General features: G+C 48.7%; 1 protein-coding gene across 1 annotated transcript in view; it reads right to left on the reverse strand.

The window, feature by feature from the left end:
- dip2bb (disco-interacting protein 2 homolog Bb) overlaps nucleotides 1-24,659 on the reverse strand; it is an 80,351-nt gene that overhangs the window by 9,741 nt on the left and 45,951 nt on the right. Inside the window, exons 3-27 of the mRNA XM_056275470.1 lie at nucleotides 21,783-21,935; nucleotides 17,164-17,289; nucleotides 16,668-17,057; nucleotides 16,352-16,498; nucleotides 15,450-15,569; nucleotides 13,955-14,152; nucleotides 13,080-13,171; nucleotides 12,772-12,882; nucleotides 12,443-12,566; nucleotides 11,782-11,891; nucleotides 10,915-11,017; nucleotides 10,764-10,828; nucleotides 9,799-9,892; nucleotides 9,585-9,704; nucleotides 9,355-9,469; nucleotides 8,381-8,520; nucleotides 8,072-8,208; nucleotides 7,883-7,963; nucleotides 7,243-7,370; nucleotides 6,273-6,387; nucleotides 5,220-5,421; nucleotides 3,383-3,495; nucleotides 2,408-2,488; nucleotides 1,008-1,131; nucleotides 699-820 (exon numbers count right to left, since the gene is read on the reverse strand). Coding sequence (XP_056131445.1) covers nucleotides 699-820; nucleotides 1,008-1,131; nucleotides 2,408-2,488; nucleotides 3,383-3,495; nucleotides 5,220-5,421; nucleotides 6,273-6,387; nucleotides 7,243-7,370; nucleotides 7,883-7,963; nucleotides 8,072-8,208; nucleotides 8,381-8,520; nucleotides 9,355-9,469; nucleotides 9,585-9,704; nucleotides 9,799-9,892; nucleotides 10,764-10,828; nucleotides 10,915-11,017; nucleotides 11,782-11,891; nucleotides 12,443-12,566; nucleotides 12,772-12,882; nucleotides 13,080-13,171; nucleotides 13,955-14,152; nucleotides 15,450-15,569; nucleotides 16,352-16,498; nucleotides 16,668-17,057; nucleotides 17,164-17,289; nucleotides 21,783-21,935 — 3,311 coding nt within the window. The remainder of the gene's footprint in view (nucleotides 1-698; nucleotides 821-1,007; nucleotides 1,132-2,407; nucleotides 2,489-3,382; nucleotides 3,496-5,219; nucleotides 5,422-6,272; nucleotides 6,388-7,242; nucleotides 7,371-7,882; nucleotides 7,964-8,071; nucleotides 8,209-8,380; nucleotides 8,521-9,354; nucleotides 9,470-9,584; nucleotides 9,705-9,798; nucleotides 9,893-10,763; nucleotides 10,829-10,914; nucleotides 11,018-11,781; nucleotides 11,892-12,442; nucleotides 12,567-12,771; nucleotides 12,883-13,079; nucleotides 13,172-13,954; nucleotides 14,153-15,449; nucleotides 15,570-16,351; nucleotides 16,499-16,667; nucleotides 17,058-17,163; nucleotides 17,290-21,782; nucleotides 21,936-24,659) is intronic.

Raw genomic sequence — 24,659 nt, forward strand, 5'->3', positions numbered from 1 at the left:
TGAGAGGAGGACGCTGTTGAAGTTATGTGCCATCATGGACAATGTCTCCCACCCACTCCATGATGTGCTGATCGGAAGTACTTTTAGTAACAGACTCATTCTGCTGAAATGCACTACAGAGCACCACAGGGGGTCATTCCTGCCTGCGGCCATCAAACTTGACACCTCCTCCCTCAGAGGGTCAGACCCTCGGAGTTAATCCTGACTGGACTGCCCTCCCACTAGTTTTACCTTGTCGGGTTTTGTTTGTGCTGTTGATTCGTGCTGCGGTAGTGCCGTATAGATAGGGTGTTGTGTGCACCATGCTTGTTGATATATTTGTTTTCATTTCTATTTCTTATTTTATCTTTTATTTCTGTTTGTTTCTATTTTTCTTGTTTCTATTTTCTTGTTATATTGTATCTTGTTAGTTTTTAGTTTCTTTTCTTACTAGAATGTGAGTGTCTGTAGTAGAACCCAATTTCCCCTCGGGGATGAATAAAGTGTTCTGATTCTGGTTCTGGTTCTGATAACGTGAGCAGCTGAAAGTAGTCGTAGTAGTTTATTGTCTGAAGTGGAAGCGGCAGCAGTAGAAGTATGTTATCGGCGATGTTCTCTGTGTGATTTTAAGGGCTCTGCAAATAGAGACACGCTTGAAAAATAGAGTCTGATCTTGGCATGGAAAAAACACACATACACCCAGCCACACACACACTTACATCGATAATCATGCGGACAGTGGGCAGCGTGGCTGCCAGGTTCTGAGGGTGTGGAGGTCTGACGGTTACAGGAACACAGCCAGCGTAGAGACAGCCGTAGAAGGAGGCGACCAAGTCAATTCCTATACAAGACAGAGAGACAGACAGACACAGAGAGAGAGAGACAGGCAGAGAGAGAGAGACAGGCAGAGAGAGAGAGAGAGAGAGAGAGAGAGACGGGAAGAAAACCAAATGAGTTTCACAACATTTTTTCTCATCAACAGGGGTGGAGGGGATCTGTCACATGAGGGAGGCTAGAGGAGGGCCTACCTGGGGGATAGAGGAGCACAACGTTCTCTCCGGTGTTGATACTGCCTTTCTCGGTCAGCGCGGCGGCGATCTTCTCCGCTCGCTTGTGAAGCTGAGCACAGGTGGCGGTACATACTGCTACCCCCTGGAGGACAGGACGAGACAGTGCAGGGAAAAGGGTCGAGTGCACAGAAACCATCACACCCAGCATCAGAAGTAACAGCAACAGAAATGGAGCATGTACAGGGGAAGGTTAAGGTGTATGTCTTACATCGCCCTTTTGCACTGTGTGAGGCGGTACTGCTCTCCTTGTGCCTTTGTATGTAAACTGTATGTACTCCTTTAATCTTGTAATCTTTATTTTCTTTTTGTGGCTTTTCCCCGCCTCTTTTTCTCCCCAATTGACCTTTCGCAAAGTCCCGCCCCCCTTAGTTATTGTTGCTATGCCCGTCAAGCATTTCAGAACTATCCAGGAAGTAGCCGGAAAACACCAAAACATGAAGGAAGGAATCAGCGCATTGTGTGGGTAAAACTAACAGTAATAATACGTTAGCTGTATTAGCTATCAATAATAGCTAGTAGCAAACTTAGCTTGGAGCAGACAGGTATGTTTGTTGATTTTGGATGGATTAAGCTGGCCATGGCGTCTGCTATACTGCAAAATCTATTGCCGACATTGCGCTTCTTGCGTTCTGGGTTTCGGGAAGGGAAAGAAAATTACACCCCCTCCAAACTTTTCACATATCTAGTATCCGATCTGCAGATCCCATAGGCCCACCATTTCAGCATTTTGCTGTGTGTTTGAAAGCTTGACGGACCGTTGCTAAGGTAGGATTGGACAAGCACCGTTCTGGGGCGGTACTTTGCGAAAGGTTAATTGTACTCGGCCGATTACCCCACTCTTCTGAGCCGTCCCGGTTGCTGCTCCACCCCCTCTGCCGATCCGGGAGGGCTGCAGACAACCACATGCCTCCTCCCATATATGTGGAGTCACCAGCCACCTCTTTTCACCTGACAGTGAGGAGTTTCACCAGGGGGATGTAGCACATGGGAGGATCACGCTATTCCCCCCAGTCCCCCCCCCCCGAATAGGTGCCCCGACCGACCACAGGAGGCGCTAGTGCAACGACCAGGACACACACCCACATCCGGCTTCCCACCCGCACACATGGCCAATTGTGTCTGTAGGGACGCCCGACCAAGCCGGAGGTAACACGGGGATTCGAACCGGCGATCCCCATGTTGGTAGGCAACAGAATAGACCACCATGCCACCCGGACGCCCTGATCTTGTAAATTTGGTGCCAGCGTCAGTACAACTCCTGTAGAAATGCAGCGGCGTTCCCTGGACACCATGTGTTAAGAGAGTCTGGTTTTGATCCGACCGGTGTCTGTGGAGGTGTATGAGGGGTCAGGAGGTACCTTGGCATTGAGCAGCACAAAGAGAATGTGGTCTGGGTCCGTCTGTGCCCTCCATTGTAGCGCCTCTGTCAAATACTGATGCTGGGGGAGCAAAGCAAAGCAGCATTAGATGCATGTGTGTGAGTGTTTCATGAGAGGCATCACACGCCACATCCAGGATGCTCTCACATGCTGTCGGCAGGAAGTAACATGACTTCCTCTAAGTACAACTCTCAGAGCACTGGAAGTGTGTTGGTGCTTAGGTGCCAAGGTGAAGACCACCATACATCTCCAGCTAGACAGCTCTGTGGCCTGAGTTAAGCTCCCGCCGTTACCGCCGATGAACATGCCGATGGAATGATGGCCTCCTCGAGGAGCCAACTTACCTTTCAGAATAATGAAAAACTTATTAAGGGGCTAATGACGTTTCAGAAGGAGGGCAGCAACAAAAGGCGGACATTGACCTTGTATAAGAGATGAGGGGGGGTAGTGCATTAACAGACATGCAAATTCTGCGTTATATTTCACATTAAATCACAAAAATAGAAGCAATTTTGATAAATGATACATGATAAGGGCGACAGCTACACAAAAAAAATAAAAATGACACCATATGACACCAAAGACCACAACAAGCACAACCGGAGGTGTGAGCGGGTGGTGCAGGGCATGGGGCTGCAGAGCGGGGAGGCCTGTAACACTTACCATCATTGTAGGCCACATACAGAGCTACATCCAGAGACAGGTGTTAGCAGAAAGACAGAGGAGACAGTCCACAAGGTTCACGTCAAATGTGCTCAAACCAAACCTCGGCTGCTGTTAGACTGACACAACACAAACCTGGTCCCTGACCGTCTATCACGGTCCTGCCCGGCACAGCTAACACTAGCGATAAACTACTGCTCTGGGGACCACGGTCAGGCTCCTCTAACATGGTGAGATTCGACATGACTGGCCGGCTGACTGGGGATGTGATGGTGTGTGTGAGCCTACTACCTTTCTGACCAGGTCCTGGTCTTCAATCATGCCCAGGTCCCTGCCGGAAGCCTGGGCAATCCTCTTCCCTGCCACCAGGTTGCCCACCATGATGGAGGCTGGACCCACGCCCACTGCATCCACAAAGACCGAGTGGGGAGACAGAGAGACAGAGAATGGGAGAGGGATTCATGTTTTATAGGGGTTTTTGGGGGGGGTTCCCCCCTTTTTCTCCTCAATTGTACCTGGCCAACCGCCATCCCGGTCACTGCTCCACCCCCTCTGCCAATCCGGGGAGGGCTTGCAGACTACCACATGCCTCCTCCCATACATGTGGAGTCGCCAGCTGCTTCTTTTCACCTGACAGTGAGGAGTTTCACCAGGGGGACGTAGCGCGTGGGAGGATCACGCTATTCCCCCCAGTTCTCCCTCCTCCCTGAACAGGTGCCCCGACCGACCAGAGGAGGCGCTACTGCAGCGACCAGGACACGTACCCACATCCGGCTTCCCACCCGCAGACACGGCCGTTTGTGTCTATAGGGGACGCTCGACCTAGCCGAGGGTAACACGGGGATTCGAACTGGCGAGCCCTGTGTTGGTTGGCAACAGAATAGACCACCACACCACCCAGACACCCAGGGCATATATTAATTTACAGTTTCTCCTCTCCTATCTTGAGCCCTGTTTGCATTGGACGAGTATTACCTAGGGACCGCATGTGATAATGTGATGTGATAACCTTCTTGTTAGATGAATTAACTGCGGGGTCGTCTGTGATCTCAGTCCTGTGTGAATCTGCCATGTCTGTAATTTCTAAGTAAAAGTTCCACCTAAAATTATCCACCATATTTCACCAAACACAGAGGTCATCTGGTAATATTAGTCCCATGTGACTGAACATCTCCGTAATTTGAGGTTTTTTTTAGTTTTTTTTTTTTTTACATTTTCCCCCTTTTTCTCCCCAATTGTATACATCCAGTTACCCCACTCTTCCGAGCTGTCGCGGTCGCTGCTCCACCCCCTCTGCTGATCCGGGGAGGGCTGCAGACTACCACATGTCTCCTCCATACATGTGGAGTCACCAGCCGCTTCTTTTCACCTGATAGTGAGGAGTTTCACCAGGGGGACAAAGCGCGTGGGAGGATCAGGCTATTCCCCCCAGTTCCCCCTCCACCCTGAACAGGTGCCCCGGCCGACCAGAGGAGGCGCTACTGCAGCGACCAGGACACGTACCCATATCTGGCTTCCCACCAGCAGAAACGGCCAATTGTGTCTGTAGGGCCACCCAAGCAAGCCGGAGGTAACACGGGGATGCGAACCGGCGATCCCCGTGTTGGTAGGCAATGGAATAGACCATCACACTACTCGGATGTTATTCAGGTTGTATTTTTCATGCAAAAATTCCTTATTTTTCTGTGCCTTTTTCTGCATCTTTCTGGATGGAGAATTATGGAGGCAGCGGTGGAAATTATTGACAACCGTGACAGCGTCGTGGGTGGGTCACGAGGCTCATCGAGCTGGTTTGCTACGTCGCAGCAACACCGCACATCTTTGAATGCCCAGCATTTGTCTTTCTTTTTAGCACCCATTGTTGCAAAGCGGCAAAAAGAATGTTGTGCCTGTCCTTTTATTTTCTGGTGGACTGAAACCAACTTTACAGCATACCACCACCTCCTGTACCCAAGTCCAGCTATAGCTTCAGGACTTCATCGGTAAATTTGAGTGAAACACAGACTTCATTTACCCCATGCAAATGCACCACATGAAGCGCAGATAGAGGGGGGTAATTCCTAAATCACATGAGGTCCCCAGGCAATTCTAGTCCTGTGAAAGTAGGACATTAGACACGTGAGCACACCTGGCTGCTTCTGGCGGGGTTTGGGCAGGTTGGTGACACAGGTATGGGGGCACATCAGGATGTTGCAGGGGTGCAGGTTGCCATCCAAGAAGAACTGCTTGGTATCGGAGATGTGGATCCCTCCCAGAGGGGTCTTGGGTAAGGTGTTTGCAGGGACCAGGGCCAGACAGTACAGGCCCACTTGATGGATACTGTCTATAGCCTGAGGACAACAATTGGTCAGAAAACATAAGCAAGGAGGAAAAAAGTAATCTGTAGTTTGAGAAATGTTTTCTTCTCTCATAAAATAACAGACAACACAAAATTAGAAGAAATCACAGAAAGCTTCTCTGGTAGCTTAGCTCAGCTTTCACTTAAACTTTAAGCCATTTCTTTGAAGGAGCACAGGCAAGCTGTAAACAGTTGAAAAAGTCATAAAAAAAACCTGGTCTGGATGAGGAATGTTCAGGAAATTATTTCTACTAAGGCTTAAAGAGATCTAAACCTCCATCTTCGTGAGCCTGCTTCCATGTAAAGGTGAAAAACCATCTATAAGTAGTGGGCTGATCTTGGCATCAAGTGATGTGAGCATAGCAGGTGATGTTAGCATAGCAGTTGATGTGAGCATAGCAGTTGATGTGAGCATAGCAGGTGATGTGAGCATAGCAGGTGATGTGAGCATAGCAGGATGAACACGATTGCAGATTATACATTAATGATGGCTCTGTTTGATTTACGTGTGGTAATGAGCAAACGTTGATAACAGCCAATAGTTTTGTCAGTGTTTGTGCGTTCATACACCAAATCCCGCATTCATTTTTATCATGCCTCAGCAAGTGCCCTTTCCTGTGTGAATAAAGGATCACACCTCATTCACTGTTACTGAGACAGTACTGTCGGTGCTTGTTGGACCAGACCATTTGAGGCCATAGCAGTGGAATTAAGTGGTGTGTTGAAATGCCAGAATGCTCAATTTGTTGTTTACACACTACATATTGTAATGCAATAAAAAAATACACAATGTTGCTTTGAGTACACATTGCAATTTATCAGTGGTGCGAGGAGGTCATTTACTTGTAGCACTCTGCTCATCCACTGGAAACTGTCCTCCTCACTGGCATCTGGCCTCTGCTCCGCCACGATCACTATCCTCTCATCATAGAACACTGTTACTGAAAACACAGCGATCCTGACAAACACATACACACATGGACACAAGTTTTTTTTTTAAAATTTACCCCCTTTTTTCTCCCCAATTGCACATCCTGGCCAATCACCCTATCCTCCGAGCCATCCCGGTCACTGCTCCACCCCCTCTACCTAGCTGAGGAGGGCTGCAGACTACCACATGCCTCCTCCGATACATGTGGAGTCACCAGCCGCTTCTTTTCACCTGACAGTGAGGAGTTTCACCAGGGGGACGTAGCACATGAGAGGATCACGCTATTCCCCCCAGTTCCCCCTCCCCCCCAAACAGGCGCCCCAATTGACCAGAGGAGGGGCTAGTGCAGCGACCAGGACACATACCCACATCCAGCCTCCCACCGACAGACACAGCCAACTGTGTCTGTAGGGATGCCCGACCAAGCCAGAGGTAACACGGGGATTCGAACCTTTGATCCCCGTGTTGTTAGGCAATGGAATAGATCACCACACCGCCCGGACGCCCCGATGCACACAAGTCTTTATGTGGTCTAAGATTCCCACTGCAACACTCTTCTCTCACAAACCGAATCCCTGCCTCCTCCCACACTCCTCAAAACCATACTGTATTACTGCCACATGAAAAGATGGTAGTCACGCTGTTTTTGCTCTGCAGTGTTTGAATGATACCACTAGATGTCCGTAGTCACAAACAAAGAAAAATATTTAAGCCTCAAGTTAACATGCTTGACTCAGTCTGTACACAAATGCGGTGGACAGACAGTCCATCATTCTCACTCACACCTTGTGTAAGAATCAGCATGACAGCACTTTTGTGGAAAACCAGGTTTTTCTTCTCTTCTTCCGCGACCCACCCCATCATTCCATGCCCGTCCCTTACCTGCCGCGGTACACGGTCTTGACTGGTTCTACGGCCAGGGCGGTGGCCACTAGGTCATCGGCATTGTGCCTACGTCCGCTCACCATCAACAGGCCCTCGTTCTTACCCACCACAAAGATCAGACTGCCCTGTATAGAATGGAAATGTACAGCAAGTTCAAAACCCTCATACAGACCCATCAAGATGGAAAGATATAGGTGGAGACAGAGACCCTGTTTACACTCGGCTTGCGTTTTGGGCGATCGGATCACATGTGGACAGTGAGACACATTGCCGTTTACACCTGTGTCTATCATGCGTCTGTCTCCAAATGCGTCCCGCTGACCACTTGTGATCAGATTTCATTACTCCGAAGAAGAAGAAGAAGAAGATTTCCTGTTACGTCCTTGTCGGGGACACATCAGGACGCATTAGCGTTTACACTACAAAAGATATGTGGTCAAATGTGTCCCAGACCACCTCGCAAGTGGTTTGCACTTGTATTTAGCGCTGTCCACTTGTGCTCCGATGACAACAAACACATTTTAAAACCAAGTGTGAACGGGGTCGGAGAGAACAGATTCTCGGACATAATGAGGGTTGTGTAATTCAGCATCAACCTACAAAATCCTGTACACTGACAGCCACTGGCACTACTCACCGGGCCAACAAACCCCAGGAGTCCCGACCTCACAAATGCAATCTCTCCGATGGGAGCCCCGCTGGCATTGACTGGAATCACCTGAACGCAGTTGGTAGGACGGCAGCATAAACAAACATTTTATGCAACGTTTGCGGTGCGTGACTCCACAAACAACAGCGTGTGTCACCTGTGATTCTGTGTCCGTACCTCAAAAGTGTTTTTGGTAACTCCGTGCAGGCCAAAGTACATGGTGCCTCCTGCACGGGAGTTGATGATTATCTCTCCTATCTCATCAGTCTTACACAGCTGGGGAGGCCCGTCAGGCTTGACAATGCACATCAGAGCTGAAGGTACACACAACAGCAACATTCAGAACAACACGTGACACACCTAGTGGTCGGAAATTAGATTTTAACAGTTACTTTCATATCCGTTCAAACCCCATTACACTTCTTTTTTTCACTTTTATTCCAGGTTTTCTTTTTTTCAGTGTTTCACTCCTCACTCCTGCCTCACCTCCGGGCATCACATGGCCCACATCCTGCACGGTGAGGGCAGAGTTCTTGTCCTCTGTGTTCACCCTTATGACCCCGTGGCTCAAGCCTCCCATGGACAGAACGGCACGGGCAGGAAGGGGGGCACCCGGCACGCCTGGTCTGAACAAGAAAGGGGAAAGCAAAAATAAAAAGCCATCCTTCCATTCCCTTCCAGGGCCTCTCTGCCATCAGTTCCATCTCGTCCGTCCAGCCAGGCGCACCGCCGCACCCTGCATACGACGAAAAGTGGAACTAGCAACCGCGCAACACTGCCAACCTGTGATCAGTCCCTGCAGTAGAAGAACATAGTTTGTTTTATTTGTACTGAATCGGCCTGTCTTCTTATCAACTTACTGTTCATTTTGGGGGTCTGGAGACGGTTGGGCTTAGTAGGGTCCACCCTTTTAAACAGTGAAAATCCCTTTTGTATATGACATGGTGATGTAAACTGTGATCTTGAAAAAAGACAGGACAACCCCCCCTGAAAAACAGTGTGTATGGGGCGCCCGGGTGGCGTGGCGGTTTATTCTGCTGCTTACCAACCCGGGGATCGCTGGTTTGAATCCCCGTATTACCTCCGGCTTGGTCGGGCATCCCTACAGACACAATTAGCCGTGTGGGTGGGTGGGGAGCCAGATGTGGGTATGTGTCCTGGTTGCTGCAGTAGCGCCTCCTCTGGTCGGCCGGGGCGCCTGTTCAGGGTGGAGGAGGAACTGGGGGGACTAGCGTGATCCTCCCATGTGCTACGTCCCCCTGGTGAAACTCCTCACTGTCAGGGGAAAAGAAGCGGCTGGAGACTCCACATGTATGGGAGGAGGCATGTGGTAGTCTGCAGCCCTCCCGGATCGGCAGAGGGGGTGGAGCAGCGACCGGGACGGCTCGGAAGAGTGGTGTAATTGGTCGGGTACAACTGGGGAGAAAAAACCCCAAAAAAGAAAAAAAAATGGTGCATACCTGCGTATAGCCACTGTCATGGCCTCGGGTGAGGTGGCACAGGGACAAATGACCTCAGGCTTCAGCCCGTGGGACTGGAACACATTTAGGAAGGCGTCACAGGACGACACAGACCCTGAAAAAAGAGTAAGAGGAGGAGAGAGAGGAAGAGAGAGGATACGGAATGTATTACTTTCGACGTCTGAGCAGTCTGAAGTGACTTGGTTTTAGGCCCAGGGATTAGCACTCACAGGGATTTGCTCCATCAGCGACAATGAGCATACGCAGGGACGCCAGGCTGGTGTCTCTCTGCTCCCGGTGGGCCATCATGGCCCAGTGCAAGTCCCGGCACTTCACCAAGGCTACACGAGCTGCAGCAGAGGAGGAACAGCATTACAACATAAGCAGCACGTCCAGCACTGACAGCATCTCGGTGGTGTGCTGAAGTGCAGCAGGGTGAGGTACCTTTATGGATGTGGACCCGCTGCACCCAGGACAGAGGACAGGCCTTCATCACAGCATAGGGAACGCTGATGGTGTGTATCCTGTTCATCACAGTCTGCAAGCAAACAAGACCCAGTTATGATATGAACACATTACCTTGCATGATGACACTTCATCAGTGTGAAGTGATGAAGACACTTCCTCACTTCATCACTTCATCACTTCATCATGGTCAAGAAGTAGCGTTCTGTTTTATTTGACATCTGAAGACTGTTAGAAGGAGCTGTGATGACGCTGTTGTGTTTCTGTTTGCAGAGTAACAAAGAATACCCCACTCTTCCGAGCCGTCCCGGTCTCTGCTCCACCCCCTCTGCTGATCCGGGGAGGGCTGCAGACTACCACATGCCTCCTCCCATACATGTGGAGTCACCAGCCGCTTCTTTTCACCTGACAGTGAGGAGTTTCACCAGGGGAACGTAGCGCGTGGGAGGATCACGCTATTCCCCCCAGTTCCCCCTCCCCCCTGAACTGGTGCCCTGACCGACCAGAGGAGGCGCTACTGCAGCGACCAGGACACATGCCCACATCCGCCCGCAGACACGGCCAATTGTGTCTGTAGGGACGCCCAACCAAGCCGGGGGTAACACAGGGGCTCAAACCGGCGAGCCCCATGTTGGACGTTTTGTTTTAGATGAAATTAAAGAACAGAATGTACAGGGTCTTATAAAGCATCTCACTGTAAACATTAGTATGGCTGTTTCATTATTACCCGTTCTCACAGTGAACGGTGTCACAACAACGAAGAATCATCAACGACACGTTATGAAATATGAGAAACTAAAACAGACTTCACAGGTTCATGCCACTGTATCACATCTCAATGCTCAGTGTATTATCAAAGAGAACTTCCACTCCCAAATCACACTTTAGGGGAACGGCATGACAGCAGACAGAATCAATACTGTGGCGTGTGAGCACACACTCACCGTCAGGACTCCATGCCACAGACCCATGTCCTTCTTAAAGTCCAGGACATTCACGAGTGTTTCTCCTGAGGACAAACAGAGGTTGTTGGACAGGTCTTCAGACAAGTGAATTACACCCTCCACCCCCACAGGCCAGGTTTTGGGTACTCACCTTCACAGTAGTTGCAGGCCTGGGTCAGTGCTTGGCAGTGGGTCAACATGGCGACCTTGGACACAGCAACGCCCATCACTGTGCCCTCTTTACTGGCCTTGTACTGCAGAAAGAGGGGATATGACACGACAGGTACACACAAGCTTACATTCATTCATTCATCTTCAGCTGCTTCTCCGGGGTCGGGTCGTGGTGGCAGCAAGCTAAGTAGAGCACTCCAGACATCCCACTCTCCAGCAATGCCCTCCAGCTCCTCCTGGGGGATCCCAGGGTGTTCCCAGACCAGATTGGACATGTAGTCCCTCCAGCGAGTTCTGGGTCTACCCCGGGGTCTCCTCCCAGTTGGCTGTGCCTGGTTAACCTCCAAAGGAAGGAGCCCAGGAGGCATCCTAATCAGATGCCCGATCCACCTCAACTGGCTCCTTTCGATGCGAAGGAGCGGGGGCTGTACTCCGAGCTGCCTCCAGATGTCTGAGCTCCTCACCCTATCTCTAAGGCTGAGCCCAGACACCCTATGGAGGAAACTCATTTCAGCCACTTGTATCCGCGATCTCACCCTTTCGGTCACTACCCAAAGCTCATGACCATAGGTAAGGGTTGGAACAAAGACTGACTGGTAAATTGAGAGCTTTGCCTTCCAGCTCAGCTCCCTCTTCACCACAACGGTCCGGTATTACTGCTGAAGCTGCACCAATCCGCCTGTCAATCTCCTGCTCCATCCTACCCTCACTTGTGAACAAGACCCCGAGATACTTGAACTCCTTTATTTGAGGCAACAACTCATCCCCAACCCGGAGGGAGCAATCCACCATTTTCACACAATCCTACAGACAGACATACATGCAGAAGTAAGAGTAGGGGTCTCACCTCTATGTAGGCAGGGTCAGTGTTGGCTGTGGGGATGTGGGGCTGCCAATCCTTAGAGGGTTTGGTCAGATATTTAGAGTCTGTCACCACCCATTTTAACCAAGGCCAGCCTACCAGAGACAGTCAACACCATCCAACAGATAATGAATACATGGATTTATGACATGTTCAGTTATATCCCACAACCGAAGAGACGAACAATAAAATAAAATCATAGAACCATATCACTGAGCTATGGTGAGACTTGCTTCATGTCCTGATGTATGAAGTGGACTGCTTCATAAGATATGGTTTACAGTGTAAAGGGACTTATTCAAATGCGTTAAAAAAAAGGGGATGCTAACCTCCGAAATTCATCAGTTAATTATCTTAAAATCAAACAGAATTCCATCATAAAAACACTAATTTTTTGTAAGCAAACACTTGAAGTTGACCTATAACTATGATATACTGTTAGAAAAACGCTATATAAGTTTAATTTATTATTATTATACTGATTAAAATGCTATAGAAGTGTTACCCATAACGTGTTTTGCTGTCATAACAGTTGCCATATTGTGGAGTAAACAAGTATAATTTTATTCACATGAAAAATCGCGCATTAGTTCACACACACATTCTGACCCTTTGAATGCATCTATTCTTTGGACAGATATATGACCTTTGAACTGTAGGATTTCCCCGGTGGGTGTCTTGGGTAGCCCTTTAAGACAGATCTCACTGGTCAGAGCGAGCGCCACACCACAGCTGCCCAGCAGGAAGCCAACCTGGCTACTTCCTGCGTCCTGCAAAACACGGGATACACACATCTGAGCAGTTTTAAACAAAAAGTACAGATATTGTACTTTTAAAAATATTTTTATAACTGAAAATTTTTTAGGGGTGTCCGGGTAGCGTGTATAAATAAATAAAATTAAAAACATTTAAATAAATGTTTAATAAATTGCAAGGAGGACAGACCACAGACCACTCCGGTCGTAGTTTCTGTACCTTCCGAGACAGTGGGACCTCAATAGGTACTGGGATGACCTCAGCTAGCAGACAGCCGTAGAAGGCCACCCAGAACATGCCAGGGTCGCTGTTGGGGTACACCAACGCCACCTACCGAAATAATAAAACTATGTCACCTTCCTAATTTCAGTGTAAACAAAAAAAGCATGACCCCGTGAACATGACCACTGATCAAGCTGGAAACTGTTGTGTTTGGTACCACAATCACTGCCACTACTACCACTGTTAGCTTGTCCTATGTTTTCAGGGGAGCCATTTCTTAGTTGCTAACATGGCTGCTCTCTCACCCTGTCTCCAGCCTTGAGGACCTGTTCGTTCTTGGTGCCCAGCTTGTTCAGGAGGGTGTAGGCCAGCTTGACACTGCGACTCCATAGTTTCCCTAATTGGGTGGAGGGTGAGAGTTGGGTGGAGGGTGAAGGTAGAGTGGAGGGTGAGAGTTGGGTGGGTTGGTGAGTGTTGGTGGGATGCACACATGGAAGTAGGGGTTGAACAAGAAACAGCGGGTACACATTTTAATAATGTGAAGCATCTCCTGTGGCGTATATTGGATCCCTTTATGCGGATTAGCCCTTTAAAGCTACAATCCTGAAGATTGTTGTCTCTGCAAAACTTGCTAACAACTATGGAAATACTGGTAATGTCACTGGTGTTGGACCACTCCAAAGCCCGGAGGTCCATTCAAGATGAAGTAAAATCTCCAGTACTGTTGTGTTCGCACTGTCCCCACCCGCAATCAAAACAACGTGGTGGAGGTCTGAGTCTTAGCTGCTGACGGTGTGGTATCTGTTGGTAAAGCTCATCTACAACCTAGGTGTGCTATATCTACTCATTCACTCCAACTCTAATCCTTCCAACTCGCTAGTACTTGCTGCTGTCTGTACTATGGGCTGTGTCATGTTTCTTGGGAAAGTGCTACCCTACACTTGCCATTAAATGAGAGCGTAGATCAGCTACAGGCTTACATATGGCAGGAGCAGAAAGTACCAGAAATAGGGAATTTGCGTACATATAAACCACCAGGGTTGTAGTTTTAACACACGCCTCATTAAAATAACGAACAATATTTGATCACATGACTGTGTTCTTAGCATAGCCTGCACATTCGATCCTTGTGATGTGTCCTCCGGGTCTAATCGTTGTCCTGTGATCCAGGCTGTCTTACCATAGGTCAGGGTATAGAGGGGCTTGCCCGAGATGTCCAAGACAGTGAGCGCGGGGCTTTTGCCCTGTGTCGCTCCCCATCGAGCCAAGGCAGCCTGCAAAGCTGGGGGCCAGTTACTGACCACGCCCAAGGGCTCCCCTTTCACCGGGATGATCTGACGGCCCTCCGGTTTGGGTGTGTTGGGATCCGGCTGGGGCACTGTAGAGGGAACGGGGCAGGGAGGGAGAGACAGAGAAGGAGACTTAATGGCTCGTTGCAGATTTAAGAGGTTCTTTACAGACACAAGAAAGGTGAAATGCAGCTTAGTCCTTTGCTGTTCAACACCCATTAATCAACTGAACTTGACTCGGCACGGTAGCCCAGTGGTTAGCGCTGTTGTCTAACAACAAGAAGGTCCTGGGCTCGAACCCCGGGGTAGTCCAACCTTGGGGCTCATCCCAGGTCATCCTCTGTGTGGAGTTTGCATGTTCTTTTTTTGCCTGCTTCTGGTGTGGGAAGATGGCTGTGCGAATTCACGTTTGCGGCGGCCTCACCCAGTGCCGGTGTCGGAAGATGGTGGCGCAAATTCACGCTTGCGGCGGCCTCACCCAGTACCGTTCATGCAGTGTATTTGTCCATGTCTGCATCTAAGTTTTGTCTTTGTTTGATGGCTGGGAGAGCTGGCGCTGGATCAGCTGAGAGAGCGGGACAGGCTAAGCTAACTGCTAGCCCATACAGACCGGCAGTTCCGACAACATCCAGAGCGGTCTGGCGGCGGCCTCACCTCACCCTACTGGTGTTTTTGGTGTCGTTGTGAGGAGTGCGGGAAGGTGTGTCGAGGGTGTCTGGCTGGGAGATCTGGCGCTGGATCGGCTGAGGGAGCTTGGTCTGCTTGGTCTGGTAGGCCCGGGGACCAAGGTCCCTGCCTGGAGCTGCGCCCAAGGAGGGAATGCTGAGGGCGGTCTGACAGCATGTGGAAGCGGGGTGGGCTAAGCTAACTGCTAACCCTTTGCAGACCAGCGGTTCCGACAGTCATCCTGGCTGGTGTTCGTTCCCTTGGACAGAGATTTTTTGGTATGTGTTAGTTTGGATGTGTGTGTTAGTTTGGATACGTGTGTTAGTTTGGGTGTGTGTTCTTGCAGTGTTTGGATGTGTTGTTGTCTTTGTTTTGTGCTGCTGTTGGGCTTGGGAAAACAGCATTTCATTTTATTTCATGTAAGCAAGTGCATGAAGTGAAATGACAAATAAAGTGCTCCTGATTCCTGACTCTCCCCGTGTCTGCGTGGGTTTCCTCCAGGGGCTCCGGTTTCCTCCCACAGTCCAAACACATGTAGGTCAGGTGAATCAGCCACACTTAACTGTCCCTGTGTGAATGTGTGGGCCCTGAGATGGACTGGCGACCTGTCCAGGGTGTCCCCCCCGCCTCCCGCCCAGTGACTGCTGGGATAGGCTCCAGCATCCCCGCCACCCTGATTAGGATAAGCAGCTTGGAAAATGGCTGGATGGTCTGACTCACCCTCTACGATCTCCTCGGTGTCATCCACGAAGAACTCGGTCAGCGGGGGCCTCTTGGGCCTCTTCAGGGTGTTGAGGAGCTGCTGGATCTTCGTGGACACCCTGCTGTTCACAGGCACCCCTAGAGGAGGGTTCAAGGAGGAGGGGTGGGGGGGGGTTGGCAATGGGGACAAACACACAGTCACACACACAACCCCCTAGCTCACACGCACAAGTACTCCTGGTGTAACACACTCCAGACACAACGCTGCATCTCATGGTCTGCTGCTCTGCCGTTCCACAACCACTTCTTTCTTTCTTTCTTTGGCAAATCTGAACGAAGTCCGCGATGTCAAGGGAACAAAGAGCAGCACACCCAAGTTGCTTCAACACGAGGAAAACACACGGTGAGAGACGGGGGTACGGGGTTTTCTCGGGGGAAACACCAGGATTTGTTCTGTGCGTAGACATTCTCCTGGCTTCACTGTTTTTAAAACAAAAAATGGTTGCTGAAAACAAACAGAAGTGGGAGCATCGGGGTGGGACGGTACGAACAGTCGGCCACAGACATTATACATTAAACAAAGCTTCCTTACTCTGGACATTGCCTCGTCCTACCAGCCAGGCAAATTATATGTGACGGGGTGGAAAAAGATCAGAAACAGAAACAGAGCGGTAAGAGTCTGGTTACTGACACAGTCACAGCAACACACTTCTGAAAGTCAAGAGATATCAATGGAAGAGTTCTCTCACTCCCTCCCTCCCCCCCCCCCATCTCTCTCTCGCGCTCTCTCCCCTCCCTCTCCCCCTCCCTCTCTCTCTCTCCCTCCCTCCCTCCCTCTCTCCCTCTCGCTCTCTCTCCCCCCCCCCCCTCATCCACTCATACACACACATACAACACAGGTGTAGTGGTGTTGCCATTACCGTCTGCGGTCTCCATCATGCTGGAGCGGCTCTGCCCACGCGTCATCCCGCGGACCACAGCGTTGGAGGGCAGGTCCACTCTGGGGCCTCTGGCTGCAGGGGCCACAGCCGTCACATCGGGAGGGGGGCCGCTGTTCTCCGGGGGCACTGGGGTGCATAGGTAGGGCAGTAAGACCAAAACATCACAACATATAACCTTGCCTTTTAAACGTGTGCCGCGTCCTTACTGTTTGTTATGAGTAAGTTATGGAGAGCGGGCACGGCGGTCGTATTTGTGAATGTACTGCAACAGACATGAGACTGACGAGTGCCTCACCAATGCAAGTGTGAGCCATCATGTCTGTCACAGCTGCTGCCTGCGGCTGGTTCTGCGGCTGGCTCTGTGGCTGATATTTTGGCTGGTACTGAGGCTGGTACTGTGGCTGGTACTGTGGCTGGTACTGAGGCTGGTACTGAGGCTGGTACTGGGGTTTGTACTGGGGCTGGGCCTGATGCTGCGGCTGGGGCTGAGGTTGAGGTTGAGGCTGGGGCTTGCTCTCTCCGTGAGACAAGGTGGAAGAGGCGGAGGAGGAGGTGGAGGAGCCCTGGACGGAGCGGTTAATCCAGGAGTCAGGGCTCTGCAGGTTGGGACTGAGCAGAGACCGAGGTGCGCACCCTGACGACTGCCTGCGTAGAGATCCCTCATCCTCAGAGCACGACGAGGAGTCTGAGCGAGACAGATTGAGAAAACAACTCGGATCACTGACAAGATTACAGCCTGATGTTGCACACTGACCTGCTGAAAAGAATTTTGCAGGGGGTTTCAGTCTTACCGGGTGGGGTGCGGGTCTCAACAGGAGACTGGACATATGTGGATCGGCGTTTGGTAGGCATGGGCAGTGCCATCTTCTCTTCCTTATGCTTAGCCAACGCAGCTTGCACCGCTTCACTGTGGATGTCTGCATGGACAAAGGAAATCACACCTTGAGCTAAAAGCATGGCAGCATAAAAACTTGTCATGAATTAATATATAATTATGTGAACTGCTTTTTTTCTCCATTAAAAAGAGTTAAACCCCTACAAATTCTCTATATTTCACCGTTGGCCGGTTTAGTGACTTAAAAGCGTGTGCCTCTATGTGTGTCTTTACTAATGGCTGGGCTACTGCTGTTATTTAGAACAGAACCGTCAGCTGTTAACATGACAAATGCTCCATGGCCCCCAGACCGCATGATGAAGACAGTCATTTTCAAATTTGATTTTTAAAAACAAATAAAATGAAATAATAAATAAAATATAAAAATACGTCAAAATTTATAAATATATATATTTATTACATATAAATATATATAGAAAAATATAAGAAATAAAAAATATGAAAAATAAAAATTTACAATTTAAAATAAATTAAAATAAATAATAAAATAATCATAAAATAAAATAATAAAATAAAATATAATTAAAATAAATGATTTAAAATAAATTTAGAAAATAGATAAAAAAAAACTTTCAAACTCAAAATGACAAAGGCAACACTGTCTTTAAGGTGTGAGAAGTGTTAGAAAATGCATATCTAGATCGTCTTGACCAAGAGGATTGGATTTGTGTGTGTGTGTGTGAGTTTATAATCTAAAAAACAGTTTGAGCAGATTAATTCATCATAATGCTCTCATGTGAGATATTTGCAGCTTCGTGGCTTCTGTAAATAACTGATGACCACTTAAAATCAACTAATAAAATTAGTCTACTAGATGTCAAAATCTACTATTATGTTCAAAGAATTATTAGTTGTCATCGTCTCATTTTTTTTGGGTTGCATCCCAAATGCTGAACACGTGAGTTTGATGTGTGGCAAGTTTCAAAACAAGAAGAACAGAGGAACCAGAACCAGAACCAGCGAAGTGTTGAAAGCCTACATCCTACTGATCTGATTTTCTGTTGAAACAAGAAACACTGCTGAGAGAGAGGGCGAATCTAACTTATCATCCTACCAGGTTCATAGCAGCTCGCCCTCACACACACACACACACACACACACACACACACACACACACACACACACACACACACACACACACACACACACACACACACACACACACACACACACACACACACACACACACACACAGAACATAGCCTTTCACTTTATCACCCCCACAGCCATATTAAAAGGACTGTGTGCACTGACTATATATATATATATATATATATATATATATATATATATATATATATATATATATATATATATATATATATATATGAGGGAAGGCACACGTGCAGATCTGTAACAAAACACGTGCGACAAAAGCTCAGTCACTGATGGATCTAATCCACTTACTCAAGAGACATTAGCTCCATTCAGACTCCCCACGTTTAAATAAGTCATCAAGCACAGCTTGTTCCACAGCAACAGTGGGGGAAGTATTACATCATCAGCCTCCAACTTAACCGACTGCTCCGGACTAAACCGTCCCGTTCCTCCACTCAGCCTGACACGGAGGCATCGTCAGATGCTGGCGGGAACGCATCGGTGAGAATGGATGCTTCCTCCATAGCGATGAGCCGAGGATGAGGTGGAGGAAGACTACGCACATCTAGTACTACCTTTCACACACACACACCCTCACACCATCATCATCATCATCATCATCATCGGCGGTTACTCGGGGTCAAGTATGACTGTCCTCCCTCTAGGTCCTTGTGGGTCTTGAGGCCGATCCTGGAGTCGCATATTTTGGGGCAATGTGGGCAAGGGTGTGAAGACGTGGTTGAGGATGTGGTCTGGGCCTTTCTGGTAACTCGCTCCTTCCTGAGTCTGCGCTTGGTTTCAGCAGCACAGTGGTGCCCAGCACCCTCACGGACAGCCGGTCTCCAGGCCTCCCTTTCTTTCGCTGCTTGTTCCCAGGTGTTAAGGTCGATGCCAAACCTTTCGATGTGGGCCTTGATATCTCTATATCGCTTCTTTTGTCCCCCTGGCAGAGGTGGAATAAAAACCCAGTCCAGAAAGTAAAAACCCTAACCCTGTCTTTACTCCATCCATGTATTAAACCAGCTGATTTGGGAAACTAGTCAGGCAATCTTACATGGGTGGAGTAAAGACACAGTTAGGGTTTTTACTTTCTGGACCGGGTTTTTCCACCTCTGCCCCCTGGGGCACAGCATCCCGTCACGAGCTGAGAGTAAAGGACTTGTTTCAGGAGGCGAGAGTCAGACATGGGGAGGACATGGCCAGTCCATCTCAGCAGATGTTGTGCGATGGTGGCAGGTATAGTAGGCATGTTTGGCCTCCTTGGGGATGCTGAAGTAGGAGCGCTTATCCTCCCATCTTAAGGATCTTCCTGCTGTTGGAATGCCTCGAGTGCCTTCAGGTGCCTGCTCTATGTGGTCCAGGTTCTGACCCACAGAGTATCTTGACGCGTGCTCAATAATCCAGAAAATCAAAGAAGGCTGAATCAGTTCATCTGGACACAGCCTTTCATCACTCAACTAAGTGACCTCTTCAGTCTTCTCAAACTTCTTTTAAATAGTTTTTTTTGGGGATACTGCAGGTTTCCCCACCCCTTATAGATAATACAGCACAGTACAGCTGCATGACGACCGAAACCAACGACCAATTTCATATGCAAATGTGGTGTGACCAATAACTAGCGTTACAAAGGCCATGTGTACTATTCACACAGGATTTGGGAATGTCTGCAACACTGAACCGACTAGCGGCAACGAAGGCCGACTGTTGCATCGCCTCACATCGCCTGCCGTCTGGGCCAAAAAGCAGCACTTGGACACACCGCAAAGACTACAGCCGACGGCCGACTAGCATGTACGTTCTGCACTGATTCACTAAGCTGAACAGCCAATCAGAGTGATCTCTCTCACCGACAGGCTCCACCCACTCAACATGCTGAATCAGCCGAAAAGCTGCCGACAGGGGTCCGACTAGTGCCGACGGTGCGGGACATCGCAAAAACTAGGGTCACAGACGCTCACCGACGGCCCAACATTGGCCGACACCCGACCGATGGCCTGGTGTGTCAGGGCCCTAAGATGGTGACAGATATACTCTTAGGCCGGGGGGGGGGGGGTTCACAGGGGAGGGAGGAAACTTATCTGTCAATAAACGTTGTGTCCAGATAAACTGATTCAACCTTCTTTGAGACCCATAGAGCAGGGTCCACTGAGGGCTCTTTCTGTTCTTTCCTACTTTTCACCACTACCGCGCTGGTTTTCCTTCCGGTTTAAAATTCACCAGTATCTCCCCAGGTCACACACTGACTTCTGACCTGCTCCAGATCAACAGAACACAGCACCCCTGAACTTGCTTATCTCTGCTGGCATTCAGTGCACTTCTGAATAGATTCAACATTTTGCGGTTTATTTTTAAAGCCTTGAAAAGGTCAGCCACTAGTTAGATGTCAACAAACCCATCACATCCCTCAGGAGCCTCGGCTCCTCTAACCAAGGACTCCTCACTAAGACCAGGGCAAGGCTAAAGCTCCACGATGGCAGCATGACGTCAGTTGTTGCCTCCATATTCTGAAACCCCCTTGTCTTTCTTATTAAAAGCACCCCCTACAATAATCTGTGCTTTTCTTGTATGCTGAAGCACGGGGACACGCTTCCTGAGGGGGGGGGGGTAGTGTAACAGCCACAGATAAGTAGACTCGCTAGCCCTTGGCTAACGGGTCAGACCCTTTAGTTGACTGGTTAATGTAGTCGGCCTTGGTGCGGAAGACCCGGGTTCACGTCCCGGCTGCGGTGGCGGTTCCCGGCTGCCCCCTGAGCGAACCCGGGTCTTCTGCACCAAGGACGACTACGTTAACCAGTCGACTAAAGGGTCCGACCCGTTAGCCAAGGGTTAGCGAGTCTATTCATTTGTGATCGTTACACTACCCCGCTCCTTCGGGAAGCGCGTCCCCGCGCTTCAGCATACCAGTTCCCTCACGCCTCCAGGTGCACGTGCTTCCGATGGCCTCATGGTCTCACCATGCCACCATTCTTTCACAATGCAGGAGTCCACACGAAGGGATGCCCCACAACCGGACAGCTGCAAAGGCAGTCAGCCCTTACCATTCAGCAAGCAAGTGTTACTTCACCCTCCGAAACGTCCAACACACACACACACACACACACACACACACACACACACACACACACACACACACACACACACACACACAGTCACCATGCAAAAAATATCTTTAATTGGTCCCTTTGAAAGAGGCCAGTGTCTCAGCTTCAAAACAGAGTGGCCAACCAAATCAAGACAATGGTTTTGCTGTGCTGAAAATAACCAAAGGCACATTTCTGCAGAAGAAGTTACCACCTGTTAAAGTATTTCCCTCCCGCAAGTCATCTCTAAATCAAGGTGGGGGGTTTTCTGTTTGTTCTGGTATAAAAGGTATCCTAAACGTAATCATTCCCACTGCGGAAGGGAGGTGTTGCTCACCTGATCTGTAGCGGTCATCCCTGGTTCCTCCACTGCGGTGCGGCCGGCGAGATCGGCGCTCCCGGTAGCGGGACGAGCCGGAGGGGGCAGAGGCGTGGCTGGAGGAGGAACTGGGAGCAGGGGCCTGCAGGTCATTCTGGTGGGGCGGCTCCACTGTCAATCACCCAAGTCATACGCGCAGCATTAGGGGGGGGGTAAGAACATATCGATACACTCGAGTATCGCGATATTATCTTTCGTGATACTGTATTGATTCTCAAAACCACTGTATCGATTCTCTGAACCTCTGTATTGATTCTCAAACCCACCGCATCGGCTCTCAAAACCATTGTATCGATCCTCAGAACCACTGTATCGATTCTCAAAACCTCTGTATCGATTTTTTTATGTTTACATGTAAAGTTTCGTGACAAACATGTTGTGTTGTGTGTAACCCCACAACGACTAGACAACAGTGTTGTGCTCTATCTTCAGCCATTTGACTCTTCCTCTCCAACACAACAACGTAAACTGAGACAGGAAGTAGCATAACACACAGAACACAGGCCTATGAAACCACAATATACCACCTTTCTGACAGTATGGCAGTATAATCGTTATATATCGAATCGTAACCCTGTATCGTGATACGTACCATGTCACCAGATTCTCGCCAGTACACAACCCTGGTGTGCGTTATAACGTACGATAAGCACGTCTGTCACTCAGCTTACCGCAACACACGGCTCGCGTTATTGTTCGATAAATCTTACGCTTCTCTTCTCTTCATTGTGTGGCATAGTGCTACTGCCAGGCCAGTAGTCTTCAACGCTTAAAACTAAAAATACTTCATAAATTTGAGCCAACATCACCTCCATTCACATACAATGAGAACCACTCTCTACTTAACCAGTAAAGCGTTAGTTTGGCATGAAACAGCCATTCCATCCAGCGCAGCACAAACGGGCGGCCATTTCTGCTATTTCCCGCCTGAGGACCGTGTGTGACAGACCCGCCGCTCCATGCACGCTCCTAAGACGGCATATTTACATTGAAATGAGCTCTAGATCAACTGCACAAAAAGACTTGATAAGATCTACCTAAAACAACCATGAGCGGTCAGAATGACCGCGCGTAATTTGCGCGTCTTCGTGCGCGTCATGCCATGTGTTGGTTACGTCATTTCCTTCGCGACGTTCAGTATTCCGTGTTGTTTTGTAGGCCTTGTTAGGTGCGTTAGAGTAGCAGGACGTGTTTTCCGTGTTGTTTTGTAGGCCTTGTTAGGTGTGTTAGAGTAGCAGCACGTGTTTTCCGTGTTGTTTTTCAGGCCTTGTTAGGTGTGTTAGAGTAGCACTACGTGTTTTCCGTGTTGTTTTGTAGGCCTTGTTAGGTGTGTTAGAGTAGCAGCACGTGTTTTCCGTGTTGTTTTGTAGGCCTTGTTAGGTGTGTTAGAGTAGCAGGACGTGTTTTCCGTGTTGTTTTGTAGGCCTTGTTAGGTGTGTTAGAGTAGCAGGACGTGTTTTCCGTGTTGTTTTGTAGGCCTTGTTAGGTGTGTTAGAGTAGCAGGACGTGTTTTCCGTGTTGTTTTTCAGGCCTTGTTAGGTGTGTTAGAGTAGCACTACGTGTTTTCCGTGTTGTTTTGTAGGCCTTGTTAGGTGTGTTAGAGTAGCAGGACGTGTTTTCCGTGTTGTTTTGTAGGCCTTGTTAGGTGTGTTAGAGTAGCAGCACGTGTTTTCCGTGTTGTTTTTCAGGCCTTGTTAGGTGGGTTAGAGTAGCACTACGTGTTTTCCGTGTTGTTTTGTAGGCCTTGTTAGGTGTGTTAGAGTAGCACTACGTGTTTTCCGTGTTGTTTTGTAGGCCTTGTTAGGTGTGTTAGAGTAGCACTACGTGTTTTCCGTGTTGTTTTGTAGGCCTTGTTAGGTGTGTTAGAGTAGCACTACGTGTTTTCCGTGTTGTTTTGTAGGCCTTGTTAGGTGTGTTAGAGTACCACTAAGTGTTTTCCGTGTCGTTTTGTAGGCCTTGTTAGGTGTGTTAGAGTAGCAGGAAGTGTTTTCCGTGTTGTTTTGTAGGCCTTGTTAGGTGTGTTAGAGTAGCAGGAAGTGTTTTCCGTGTTGTTTTGTAGGCCTTGTTAGGTGTGTTAGAGTAGCAGGAAGTGTTTTCCGTGTTGTTTTGTAGGCCTTGTTAGGTGTGTTAGAGTAGCACTACGTGTTTTCCGTGTTGTTTTGTAGGCCTTGTTAGGTGTGTTAGAGTAGCACTACGTGTTTTCCGTGTTGTTTTGTAGGCCTTGTTAGGTGTGTTAGAGTAGCAGAACGTGTTTTCCGTGTTGTTTTGTAGGCCTTGTTAGGTGTGTTAGAGTAGCAGCACGTGTTTTCCGTGTTGTTTTTCAGGCGCTATTTCTAACATGTCTGGTTACAGACGGGCCGATGCCTTGCGTTGGACAGCGGCCATTTTGAATTGTGGGAAAAATAGTATTGTTTTGGAAACAGATAATAATAATAATAATAATGATACTGTAAGCGGTTATTTTCTTGCCCGGTGCGGGATTCGATACGGGGTGTACTGCACCACAAGGCGACATCACTAACCGCTCGGCTAAAGGGTAAAAGCCGTTAGCTAGGGGCTAACGTGTCTTATTAGTAGTTTACAATAATAATAATAATAATAAATCTTATATAGCGCTTTTCTAACACTCAAAGTTGCTCTACTAATGCATTAGTATGTCTGTTATGAAACTAACCGACACAAAAATTAACATTTCAACAATTATAATACTAGTTTTAAATAATTTAAACTTCAGAGAGACATGTTGGAAGTCGAAAAGCAAAATTGAAGAAGTGAAAATATGACCTGAAAAACAAAACGAAAAGCACATATTGCTAATCTAACAAACGTAACAAG

The sequence above is a fragment of the Lampris incognitus genome, chromosome 2 (assembly GCF_029633865.1).
Source record: "Lampris incognitus isolate fLamInc1 chromosome 2, fLamInc1.hap2, whole genome shotgun sequence".
Taxonomy (NCBI): Eukaryota; Metazoa; Chordata; class Actinopteri; order Lampriformes; family Lampridae; genus Lampris; species Lampris incognitus.